The 12,855-nt window shown below is 38.2% G+C and overlaps 1 protein-coding gene and 1 long non-coding RNA gene across 2 annotated transcripts in view; both read right to left on the bottom strand.

Annotated features, from left to right (window-relative positions):
- LOC307166689 overlaps positions 1–3,998 on the bottom strand; it is a 428,201-nt gene extending 424,203 nt beyond the window's left edge. The window contains exon 1 of the long non-coding RNA XR_013822678.1: positions 2,583–3,998. This is a non-coding gene — a long non-coding RNA (uncharacterized lncRNA). The remainder of the gene's footprint in view (positions 1–2,582) is intronic.
- A 41-nt stretch (positions 3,999–4,039) lies between these two features.
- LOC307166683 (NXPE family member 3-like) lies at positions 4,040–9,277 on the bottom strand. The gene is made up of 8 exons (XM_079885191.1): positions 9,169–9,277; positions 8,521–8,591; positions 6,714–7,106; positions 6,198–6,613; positions 6,031–6,107; positions 5,640–5,843; positions 5,221–5,558; positions 4,040–4,307 (listed from the first exon to the last, which is right to left on the bottom strand). The coding sequence occupies exons 1-8, from the start codon at positions 9,212–9,214 to the stop codon at positions 4,113–4,115; spliced, it is 1,740 nt and encodes a 579-aa protein (XP_079741317.1). The 5' UTR covers positions 9,215–9,277; the 3' UTR covers positions 4,040–4,112.
- Between the last annotated feature and the right edge of the window lie 3,578 nt (positions 9,278–12,855).

The raw sequence follows: 12,855 nt of genomic DNA, 5'->3' as shown, positions 1-12,855 counted from the left end.
TGAAGCCTCATGAATCACTGAGGCTTTCCCCTGACTGTTCCGGGAAAAGATTCAAAGCTTCGAGAGTGTCGAGAACAGCGCCGAGAACAGCGCCATCTGGTGCTTATTTAAAATAAAGCAGCCAGAAGCCTGTTTTAGAAGCTCTGGCAGATGAAGCAACCACAACACACTCCATAGTTTCAATGTTATGTGTACAAATAAAAGCCTTACATGTTTGTGTTTGATTTGTTCATTAAATAAATTCATTTTCCCATTAAAGTGTGACAATAAAATATAATAGCTTATAAGCTTATGATTCAATAAGATTTAATGTAGGCCTACTCTCTCTCTCTCTCTCTCTTTCTACACACACACACACACACACACACACACACAATGAATAAGGACATTGTCTGAAAGGATCGTCTGTTATTAAATGTCAATATCAATAATTGTAAATATCAACCAGACTGAGGCAACAATGACTCGTTAAATACGATCTGAAGTTCGAGCCTTCTGAAACCCAAAGCGAAACGCGCACGTGACTGGTCAGAAAGTGAGGCTTCGTTTGTCATCGATCACGTAACTCTAGTAAACCAATACACGCCTCGATACGGGGCTTCACTACAAATTGTGTCGCTTATGTGATACGCGCATCGAAGCTTCAGTGTCATATGTAACATCACTAGTTGCTGATCTTCTGCCTGGTTCCTGTATGTTTGTTTGCTGCCTGCCCTGATATCCTGCCTGTTTGTTGACCATTTTGCCTGATCTTCTCTGCTGTGTTTGCTGGTGTATGACCCTTGCCTGGTGACTACTGTTTAATAAAGACAAGCTGTACTTGGATCTGAATGACTCCCATGCTTCGTAACAGTAACAATTTGATTATAAAACAATTCTTTTCATCTTTTCCTCCAATTCTTTTATTATTAATTACTATTATAATTATTTTGTTATTTATCTGTTATTAAAAATAAGAGCAATGTTGCAAATAACAAACAGTAACAAATACAACATTAGAAACTAAATTAACAGTGCTTTATTTAATTTTACAACTATTTAAAGTATTTAAGTAATACAGAAATGTAATAAACATGTAAAAATAATCACTGCATAGTCTTTAGTGTATTCATTACAAATAAACTTATTATTAAAGCTATTATTAAATATGTTTGATAAACGGTAATGACACGGGCAGCAGGTTTTAGTAAGTCAAAGAAGTTGCTTTTTTGTAGTTGAGAATTCAAGTGGTTTATGATTTGTAATTTCAAATGAAGTTAAATGATTTGTAAATGATTTGTAGCAAAACGTAACTGGTCCCACTCATCGTCTTAATCATACGCTAGATTTAATTATATCACATGGAGCCGATCCAACCGATATAGATATTATACCGCAAAGTGATGAAGTCACTGACCATTACATGGTCACTTGCATACTACGTACCGCTGAAATTTGTCATGTTGCGCCGCGTTATCGACCAGGCAGAACAATCCTTCCAACAACTATAGATCATTTCTCAAATAGCTTACCTGATCTGTCTCAGCTGCTCAGTGAACCCAAACAAACAGATGAACTAGAGGAAATGACTAGCACTATGAGCACCATTTTCTCTAGTACATTAGACATCGTTGCACCAATTAGATTAAAAAAGGTTAGAGAGAAAACTAAAGCACCATGGTACAACAGTGTTACGCATGTTCTAAAGAGAGAAACTCGTAATTTAGAGCGTAAATGGAAACAAACTAATCTAGAGGTCTTTAGAATCGCATGGAAAGACAGTATGTCACGTTATAAAAAGGCCCTAAAAGCAGCCAGGGCTGAGCATCTCCGCAAACTAATAGAAAACAACCAAAATAATCCTAGGTTTTTATTTAACACCGTCGCTAGACTAACAAATAAACAGACGTTACCGGAGCAAAATATTCCGTCACAGTGTAGTAGTAATGATTTTATGAATTTCTTCACTGAGAAAATAGAAAGCATCAGAAACACAATTGTAAATGTACAATCTTTAATGGTGTCTTATGATTCAGCCTCAATTACCACCCCGCAAGAACAATTACAGTGCTTTGCAACTATAGGACAGGAAGAGTTAAATAAACTTATCATTGCATCTAAACCAACAACGTGTTTATTAGATCCAATACCAACTAAACTACTGAAACAAGTGTTACCTGTAGTGGAAGAGCCTCTTCTCAATATTATTAACTCGTCTTTATCCTTAGGTCATGTTCCAAGAATATTCAAGTTGGCAGTTATAAAACCTCTTATTAAGAAACCACAATTAGATCATAATAACCTAGCAAATTACAGACCCATTTCAAATCTTCCATTTATGTCTAAAATACTAGAAAAAGTTGTGTCCGCTCAACTGTGCTCTTTCTTGCAAGAAAATGATATCTATGAAAAGTTTCAGTCTGGATTCAGACCGCATCATAGCACAGAAACTGCGCTCGTTAAAATCACAAATGATTTACTTTTAGCTTCTGACCAAGGCTGTATCTCAATACTAGTTTTACTTGATCTTAGTGCTGCGTTCGATACTATAGATCACACAATACTCTTAGACCGACTACAAAACTACACTGGTGTTCAGGGACAGGCATTAAGCTGGTTCAGATCATACTTATCAGACCGCTACCATTTTGTCTGCGTAAATGGGGAAAAATCGAAGATAACGTCAGTAAACTACGGTGTACCGCAAGGATCTGTGTTAGGCCCTCTACTATTCTCAATATATATGCTGCCACTTGGTAATATTATAAGAAAACATGGAATTAATTTCCACTGTTATGCTGATGACACTCAATTATATATTTCATCACGACCAGATGAAAACGCTAAATTATCTAAATTAACAGAGTGTGTTAAAGATATAAAATACTGGATGACATGTAATTTTCTGCTATTAAATTCAGATAAAACGGAGGTATTACTTATTAGTCCAAAAAACTGCCCACAAAACCTCTTACAATACAACTTTAATTTAGAAGGGTGTCCTGTTACTTTATCCTCTACAGTAAAAGACCTGGGTGTTATATTAGACCGCAACTTGTCTTTTGAAAATCATATTTCATATGTTACAAGAACAGCCTTTTTCCACCTTAGAAACATTGCTAAGCTACGTAACATGCTATCAGTTTCTGATGCAGAAAAGTTAGTTCATGCATTCATGACCTCGAGACTAGATTACTGTAATGCCTTATTAGCTGGTTGTCCTGCATCCTCAATAAACAAGCTACAGTTAGTCCAAAATGCCGCCGCTAGAGTTCTTACTAGATCAAGAAAATACGATCATATAACACCAATTCTGTCGTCTCTACATTGGTTACCTATAAAGTTCCGTATCAATTACAAAGTATTGCTACTGACCTATAAAGCCCTAAATGGTTTAGCTCCCGTGTATTTAACGGAACTTCTATCGCCCTACAATCCATCGCGCTCTTTAAGATCACTAAATTCGAGGCTTCTGGTCATTCCTAGGATATCTAAGTCCACTAAAGGAGGGAGAGCGTTTTCACATTTAGCTCCTAAACTGTGGAATGGCCTTCCTGATATTGTTCGAGGCTCAGACTCGCTGTCCCAGTTTAAAACTAGATTAAAGACGCATCTCTTCAGCCAGGCATTCACATAATACTTACATTTTTATACTACAGTTGAATCAGATTGAATGCATTAATATTGCGAACAGCAGCTACGCTAATTATTTCCCATATGCTTTTCTGTTGTTATCTCGGGACGCTAGTCCCGAGGTAAATGCAGATCGTCAGCTCCAGTTTGTATCCAGCCTCTCATGGAAACTACAGATTCTCCAACACCCGTGCAGAGACGACTCGGCGCCTGTGAAGAGACGACTCGACGCTGGCGATGTTTATGCCCTAAATCAATACATGATTAACTAACTGTATTTCTCTATGTACATTTCTGAAATGCACTTTCTGTAAAGCTGCTTTGAAACAATATGTATTGTGAAAAGCGCTATACAAATAAATTTGAATTGAATTGAATTGAATTGAATTAATTTAATTACAACTCATGGAAGTCAAACAGTATTTTTAAGGTTTTTTAGACCGTTTTTAATCTTGTAATAACAGTTATTGAAGACAAAATGGTCATACTTTAATTTAAATTCAGTAAGGGCAAATAAAAGAGAGTAAAATGTCAATCTCATTTTTAATGATGATAGGGCCAGGATGAATGTTCTCTGTGCTGTAGTGACATGCGGTCATTTGCCACACATCTAGAATATAAATACCAACATCCTGAAAAGCCCAGTGCAGAATTCTGTCCAACTGTAGAGAATACCAGTCACTGCCAAAAATATCCTATTATAAAGACAGAGAAACACAAAATTATCCATAAACTTGTCATCACAGAGTGCTTTAATTATTTGAACACTTGTTACTCTATAAACCTTTATCACAGTCTGCATATTGTCACATCCGTTTCCTATTAGTAGTGTAATTGATTTTCCACCTGCATTATTGTCAATGGATGGACAGTTGCAAATTTTGTCAAGATAATTAAAGTAGCAATTTGACATTTAACGCCAATATTTCAAATGGTTTATTTAGTCTTAAAACGATACCCTACCATGTGTACAATCTTCCATTAGAGATAAAATATTTAAGAGATATAGAGATATAAGCTATTGCTGGAGGAATAATAGAAATACAATACTATCCCATCATTGAAAACAAACCTTGAGAATAAGACTCGTTTAAGAAAACAAAACCAGTTACTTTTGAATAATTCACTCTGGGCTGGAAATGTTCATTTATTTGATCTTAAATTTGATCCAGTACTTAATTATTGTATTAGAAAGTAGAGTGCAAGAAAGCAATGCAATTAATGTTTTATGGGATGTACACTATAACATTGTCTAATTCTAATGGTCTTTAATGTGATATGTTGTTTGTATTCTATACTTGCATTTATTTAAAATAAAAAAAGGTAATCAGACTCTGAAGTATTGCACATACACATACAGTGGGCTTGTGCGCTCCTCTTTAAATCATGAAATATGTGCTGGAATAACATGAGACCATTTTTCTTTTCTTAATGATAGTAAACTGAAGTTCATTTGTTGATGAAATATCTGTGATTAACTGTACATAAATAAATCACAACAATCCTGTGCCACAGGTACTGCCAATGATCCAGGCTACAGCAGAAGTGATTTTACGCTACTATTTGAAGCATCTGCTTTTGAAGTGTGATGAAGGCCTATAACGTTACCTTATAGCCAGTGTTGACAGTCTTGATTATAACAGTTGTATCAGGTGCCCGCTGTAACAATGCTAGAATAGCTTTGCGAATCCTCAACACTCTATGGGTGAAGAAATCCAGAGGGTACGTGGTGAAATGGGGTCCCAGATTGAACATAATGACTGTGTGGGGTCCTCCAGCCAGGTCATCGATCTCATTACTGATGTAGTGCAGATCAGCAAATGCTGTTTTCCGAGTGCGCAAAGGAACGCCGTGAGCCCTCCAGTGTAAGTCAATGTTGTTATCCACATCCACTGCTATGAGCGGCCCTGACTGATATTGGACATGCAGGTTCATCTGCTTCAGGGCTGAAAAACAGACCCACAATTAATGCATCTATGCACTGTATAAATAATTATAATTAACAAATAGGCAACTATTTATCTCACTTGGTATTGCTTTCACAAAGAACTCAAACCACTGTCTCATAGTAGAGTCTCCCATCATGTAGATGTGTTTGTCTTTCAGGCACTCTGTTGTCGTTTGGGTTGTAAAATGGCGGGTGCTACAGACGAATGACGTCCACACATCATTCAAGTAAAAGCCAGCTGGAACTGGAGTGTGTAAACCAGGGTGACATTTCTCTGTAACTTCTGCAGGACGAGTAAATGTATGTTCTGTGTCAAAGGTACAAGTTTTCAAAAATTTGCCTGAACAGAAGATTTTATTTGACTTGCATTGTCTAAATGTCAAAAAATGTATTATGTGCAACACCATTCCCAACATATCTGCCTCCTTGTACTGTATTATTCTGCTGGGTTAAACCATTGACCAACATACCAATAGTTTCATTTCCCTCTGAATGAAAAATGTTGATGATCCTTTTATCTCCATTGATACCTTTGTTAGTTTGCTTCCTGCCAAAGAGAACATGTTTGTCATTCTACCTTCCATCAATGCATCAAATATATCAAACAAACAGTCAATCAAGTGTTCTTTAATCTCACATAAGCATTTTCTCCTTATTAGTCAGGCGGTTTCTATAACCACCCATAGAGTGGTACACAAGGGCACTGCAAGGCAGCGATTTGGGTCTCTGACAGTGCCAAGTTTCTCCGGCACAGGGATCGTTGTATTCACAGCAGCAGTCTTCTGTTCCCATATGCTCTAGTCCATTGTTGTCCCACTTTACATTACACATCACATGTTCACTCAGCCTGGTCTTATTTGGTCCTGGTCCCTCAAAATATCCATTAAAGAAAACTCTGTCAGAGTCAGTGTCTCTGTGATGCTTCAGGACCTGCACAGCTTCACTGGAGTGAATTAGACGCACAGCCACCTGTGCCTTGCCGACCCACGGCAAGAGGAATCGTACAGAGTAGGAGCCATTGAGCAGGTCCACCACCTCCCCAAAAACACTGGCCTGTGACAGAAGTACATTCTCAGAACAACTCTCTCTGACCCAGGGAGATAAATAAATCAGGCAATTAACTTTAGTTAATCTAATGTGTACAATAACTGACCTTAGTTTTAGACCAGAATAGCTTGGCTTGAAAAAAGTCGCCTCCATAACGCTTGGATTTGTTGTCAAAATCCTTTGCATGCACCGTAACATAAAGCTCCTCACCAATTTGATAGCTCTCTTTCAGGTTCTGAATGATGAATTTGGTGTGGTCTGGACTAGTACTCATGGACACATTTGTGATTGCTCTGTCAGGCCCGGCCCAGTACACATCTTGCTGTAACCTGGAGTAGTCGTCTACATTGATTCCTTTTTCAAAGTAAAATGAGCTTGACTCTTCTGAACTGAGTACTGAAGGAGAAGTGGAGTTTGTATATATTCCTGCAAAGTGCAGAGACAAAAAGCTGGGTGGAGGGTGTTTGTTCCTTTCATTACCTGTATAAGACCATATAACCTGCAAATACAAAGATTGTTATTAATCAAAAGTTTTGTCTATGTAGGAATCATGCTTGTAGATTATTAAATTAAAAATGTCTAGGGATATGTATATACAATATCCCGGTTCCCTGAGAAGGAAATGAGACAATGCGTCATAACTTTGACGCTATGGGAACGCCAGGTGCGACCTGTGTCTGAAATATGCGTGGAACACGGCAATTGATTGCCAGACAGCACACTTTCAGCACATTGATATCTTCAGTGCTGTATACAGGTATTATGCTTTCATAACATAATCTTAGAATATTTATTTTCCATTTGAATTTGTCATCTAAAAATAGACATTTCAAGCTTTCGAAAGATGTATTTCTCATGTCTGCGAGTAAAGTTCACGCTGAGTTTTGGTTTATTTTTTGACGCACTCAAGTTCACAGATGGCAGAAAGCGCATCCTGTTTGTTTAGTTTATTTTACAAAAGCACAACGTTTAGTTATTGTGAGTGCACACAAATCCTAAAATAATCAGTTTCAAATTATGTATTAGGCTACTGATGTAAGACCAAAAATGACGGGCGTGGTTAAATGCCAGTGATCATGCCGGCGCCTCCATGCTTCCACACTCCGCAATGCTATGACGAGTGTGTCCGAGTGTGCAATGCTTCCACACTCCACACAAACACGATATGCACCTAATAATAGTGTACATTTATATAGGTTAACGTTAGAGTGAGCAGTCATGTTAAGTTTCTACTTACATAGTTCAAATGATAAGCCATATTTGAGGTCGATGGATTTTCGCAAACGTTTGGATTTTCTGCCTGACTTCCCAGCTCCGAACCTTCTAACAACGTTTTAACAACATGGCCAAAAGGTTGCTATAACTGCGTTGTGTGGTGAAGGTTGTTAGAGTGTTGTCACAATATTGACATTAAACCACCATTCAGCGCCATTGCTTAAGATTGTGCCTAGGGTGTCTGGACAACCACTGGACTACATATGTACTCGTCACTCACTGCCCTGAAGTGCGAAAATCAGGCTTTTAAATTTCAACCGCCCGTTGGGCTGATTGTGTTGTCTCATTCTTTATTGAGCAAGGATACGTGAGTATTGCGTTAAATTTACCCCAGCTAAATAAGATACGTAATTATTCAAACACAACCTACAACTTCATTTTCTAATGTAGCCTCGCTCGCACTAATTAGTTTTTCATTTGATTTGTCTGCTATTTAGTGTCATTCATTTCTTTGACAAAGGATCTTTCTAGAAATTAACATTTGAACTCACTCTTGTGAAGTTAGCATCATCATTTGAGACGCAAAGTCCCTTTTCAGCAGGGAAGCAATGCGACTGGGAAAAAATTATAACCATACAAACTTGTAGCATATATTGTTTAGTTTGATTAAAAGATGCAGTTGTGCTAAATTAACTTACCAGACAACTCATGATCACCAGTAGACACAACCCCATAAAAAACTTCCATACATGTGATCTTTCCCTGTGAACTGTAAAAGCATTGTGTCATCACAGTCCTTTACTTTTTATGAACAAATTGCGTTTTCCATGTTCGGTTCAGGAGCTACGGTTAGCCTATATACAATATAGCTACACATTTGTAACTTAACATGACCCATTCAATGTTTATGATTAATATTTATTATTAAATAGCGTTAATAATAATAAGACTGAACTAATTTATTTTAAGTAAACCAACAATGTAAAATTGCAAGATATATGCCATGTGGCACCGATACAATTTTAACAATCAATGACCACAAATATTTTTGCCCCAAACAAATAATATTTTACTTATGGATAAACCTATAAAACATTTTTTGTTTATAGTGGTTTCTGGCTAGGCTATAGCAAATCACAACAGGTTCACTGATAATACAGCAATCCAAACAGTGTCTATGGGGATTTTACCTTATTTGTTTTGTTTTTAATAATTGTTTGCTGATCACCGACCAAATTCATTATTAATGCATAAATTAAATGTATACATTATTTATATATTAGACTATTTTTATATTATGTCCATGAAGAAAAACAAATGCCAAGAATAATTCCGAAATAACTTACAGTGTTGTTCCCGAGTTTCAAGCTCCATTTTATTTTTTGAAGGCATTATTTTGAAGATATGTATTTGTAAAAGTAATAGTCCAAAGGCGATTTCCTCGAATGGTTAGTGTGTGTGTGTTGACTAGAGGGCATGCGCGTGACGTCACTGACGGTTACACCCATAGGCCTACCCTTACAAAAAAAAAAAAAAAATGTTTTTTTTTTTTTGTACAAAAAACTCTTACAGGAATCAAAAAGATCCAGAAAAGGGGACAGAATGTCTGCAGGATTCCTGTATGGTCACTACACAGTCCTTCAGGATTCCTGCAGGATATTTTTGTAAGGGAATTGTCTTTGCCCCTTCAAAAAAAAAAAAAAAAAACTTGTCCCAGAAAGCAGACATCTGTTAATATCGAGCCCTGAAATGCAAAGTTGAACCAAAGTTAACCGTTGTTAAATAGGTCAATAAAATAGGTCAAGCTTATTGTCATGATTCCTGTCTTGTGTTCCCCTTGTCTTGTGTGGACTTTTGTTATTTCCTGTCCTGTGCCATGTTTTTTTGTAGTCCTTTGTAGTTTTGGCCAATATCCACAGGGAAAGCCGCTTGATCCTTGTGTGGCTGAGTATTCTGTAATAGGCTAAGGCTAAGGGTGAATCCAGGAAACACGGGCAAGAATCAGAACACAGGAAAACACAAAGGACAAGGCAAGACTAAGATCACTGGAAGGGCTCTGTAGAGAAGCTAACACTAGGGGAGTGCTAAATGCAGTTCAATTCTCGGCAACAGGGAGAGAAAGTCCAAGGCTAGGTAAGGTAAGACAAAGCTCACCCTACAATAAAGCATTAAAGCCATAAAACGCACCCTGGACAAAAGACAACAAAGGCAGAGCACAGGACAGACCTGCATTATTGAGTGTGACTTAGCCTGTCCAAACTTTTCTTCTTCCTTATCTCTGCATCCCCCTCCTCCACTCCTCTTCTCGCGAGTCAAGTCACCAAAAGTTCACTAAGAATGTCTATATATCACATAGGATGTATCTTGTGAATCTATTGTTTTTCCTTTTCATGTTTGGTATCATTTTAAGTGTCTCAGTGCGATTGGTAAAATGGTCTTAATTTCATTGCAGTCATTGGTTTAATGAGAAAGATTGAGAACTTGAGAATCCTGTTCTCCTCTCTGGGTGATATCTCTTCAAGATATATGAGATATATCACCCCCATACAGTGCTGTTTCAGTATTTTCCTGTTGGAAAGCACTGACACACCACTGTGTGTCTCTGTCAGGCAGGGCCGGAGTGGGGCTACTTTTCAGCCCGGGAGTTTCAGGCCCAAGACCGGCCCACTTTTTCCATGGTGGAATTTCATATTAGCACTTTTTCCAAATTGGATAAATGAAGCAACAGTTCAGCTCTTACTATTGTGTATTTTTTATTAATACCATGGTTCAACAAATAATGTAAAGGTTAAATAATAATTCACTTAGACTTTTTAAGAAGCAATTATGACTTTATTTCACGCAATTATGACTTTATAACACGCAATTCTGAGAAATAAAGTCAGAATTGCGAGATGTTAAAATGTTTTATTCTGTGGCGGAAACAAGCTTCCATACCTCCTGGCCTCTTCCTCCCATCCATCCTCCCTGACGCGTACCGTTACGGTAGGGCCGGCCTACCTGAGAAAACGTTTTGGAAAATACGGGCTATGGACCCAACCAATTCTATAGGAGGGGAGGGGAGAACTCCCTCACATGGTAGGCTACAACCCATGCAGAGGCTGCGCGCTGCGGTGTCAGAATGTGGAACGTGTAGCCTAATGTAACTAACGTGATCCCGGTGTGAAATGAGGCACACCTCAGGACATGATTGCTTGAGACCCTGGAGTCGCCGGAAGGTCCAAGCTGTAAAATCTGACAAAGGTGTGTGGTGAGGACCACCCCGCCGCATCACATACATCTTGGAGTGATGCCCCTGACCACAGAGCCTTTGAAGAAGCCATGCTTTGGGTGGAATGAGCTCTAACTGACAGAGGTGAGGGCAGCCTGCTCACCTCATAAGCCATAGAGATGGCCTCAAAAATCCATCTGCTTACGGTCTGTTTAGTAGCCGGGCAACCCTTCTTAGGGGGCCCAAAGCATACCAAGAGCTGGTCGGTTTTTCTCCACTGGGATGTCTTCCTAACATACATCTCAAGGGCCCTAACCGGGCAAAGCAACCTGAGCTTCTCTTGTTCCTCCGACACTTGAGGAGGATGGAAGGCCAATTTCGGACAACTGGCCGGACCACATTAGTGGGCACCTTAGGTACATACCCAGGTCTTGGGTAAAGAATAGCTTTCACTCCCCCCGGAGCAAATTCTAGACAGGAGGGAGCAACCGACAAAGCCAGTAAATCTCCTATTATTTTGAGAGATAACACAGCTAGATCCCATGTGGGGACTCTAACCTGAGCCGGAGGCCTCATCCTCCGAGTACCACGAAGGAAACGAGTAATAAGATGATGCCTCCCCAGTGAGCTACCATCCAGAGACAAATGCCATTATATGTTGCTTTTTACATTTTTGTAAAAACGTTACATTTACTGAACAAGTCTATGTCTTTCGTTCTCCATAAATTGAGAACATTTCATTTAATTGAAAGGAGGGTCCCACTTATTTATTTAGTTAGTTGGAATTCAGTCAGCTTAACTGTTAATGTAATAAAATAATTAATGAACAAAGCAAACAATATAGAGTTGTTTCTTAACTTGCCTGTGACGTATGCAGTGCCCAAATTATTATTTTGGACAGACAAATGAAACCCTCCTTTCAATTAAATGAAATGTTCTCATTAATTTATGGAGAACGAAAGAAATAGATTCTTTCAGTGTAGACATAATCACTAATTTAGTCACTAACGCGTCCGATGTAGAAAAAATGTAAAAAAGCAACATATGATACAACATATTTGCCCACCGGCAACTATAGTTGCCGCACATTCAAATGATTTTCAAGAAAGAAAAAAGAAAAAACCTGGGGAAAATAAATGCAGAACATGTTCACATAGGACACTATTAACACGATTATATGCATGAAACCGTTCAGAAAAATTTGGGCACAAATGGGTTAACACTTCAGTGGGGGTACATTTTTTTTTTAAAAACACAAAAGTGTTTTTTATTTTTCTATTCTATCCAACCGTCCTGTAGGCTTACTGCATATATTGCCAAGGAGCTGACGGAGTCCCGGGACATTATCAATGTGAATGACTTATATATTCAGGATGCCATGTCTTATCTTAAAGAAAGATGGCGGCCAAGGGAATGAGTGGTTGGTTAGGCTCCACTCTCCTAGCTAAAGTTTTGCAAATTATTTTATTTTTTCATCTCATTAGATCTTTTAATGAGGCAAAAAAGTGTTCCACTATAAAGGGTAATCGTAAACAACTGATTTGTTTATTGATCAGTGGTTGCATGGTGCTGGTATTAATTTACTATCGCTCAAGGTTGGAAACAAAGCAAACTTCATCACCCAAATTGCGATTACAGTCAACAACGGAACAAATCAAGTTGTATTGTTATGGATACGGCCATTACATTTTATATTGGAGGTTTGGACAGAAATCATTGGGACATTACTACAAAATGAAGCTCACTAAACAAAACATGGACAAGTGCAAGCGCTCTAAGTTGCACATTTTGATTACCTTGCTGCTGTTGGCTGGCGATGTTC

The sequence above is a fragment of the Squalius cephalus genome (genome assembly GCF_949319135.1).
Source record: "Squalius cephalus genome assembly, chromosome: 11".
NCBI lineage: Eukaryota > Metazoa > Chordata > Actinopteri > Cypriniformes > Leuciscidae > Squalius > Squalius cephalus.
This window is presented reverse-complemented; position numbering and strand designations above follow the sequence as displayed.

Bases quoted from the DNA above. Each gene is read 5' to 3' on its own strand.
- LOC307166683 (XM_079885191.1), bottom strand. From the start codon at position 9,214: ATGCCTTCAAAAAATAAAATGGAGCTTGAAACTCGGGAACAACACT. The intron at 8,592-9,168 runs GTAAGTTATTTC...ATGCTTTTACAG, and splicing joins TGAAACTCGGGAACAACACT to TTCACAGGGAAAGATCACAT. The intron at 4,308-5,220 runs GTAACGTTATAG...TCTTTATAATAG, and splicing joins CTGTCAACACTGGCTATAAG to GATATTTTTGGCAGTGACTG.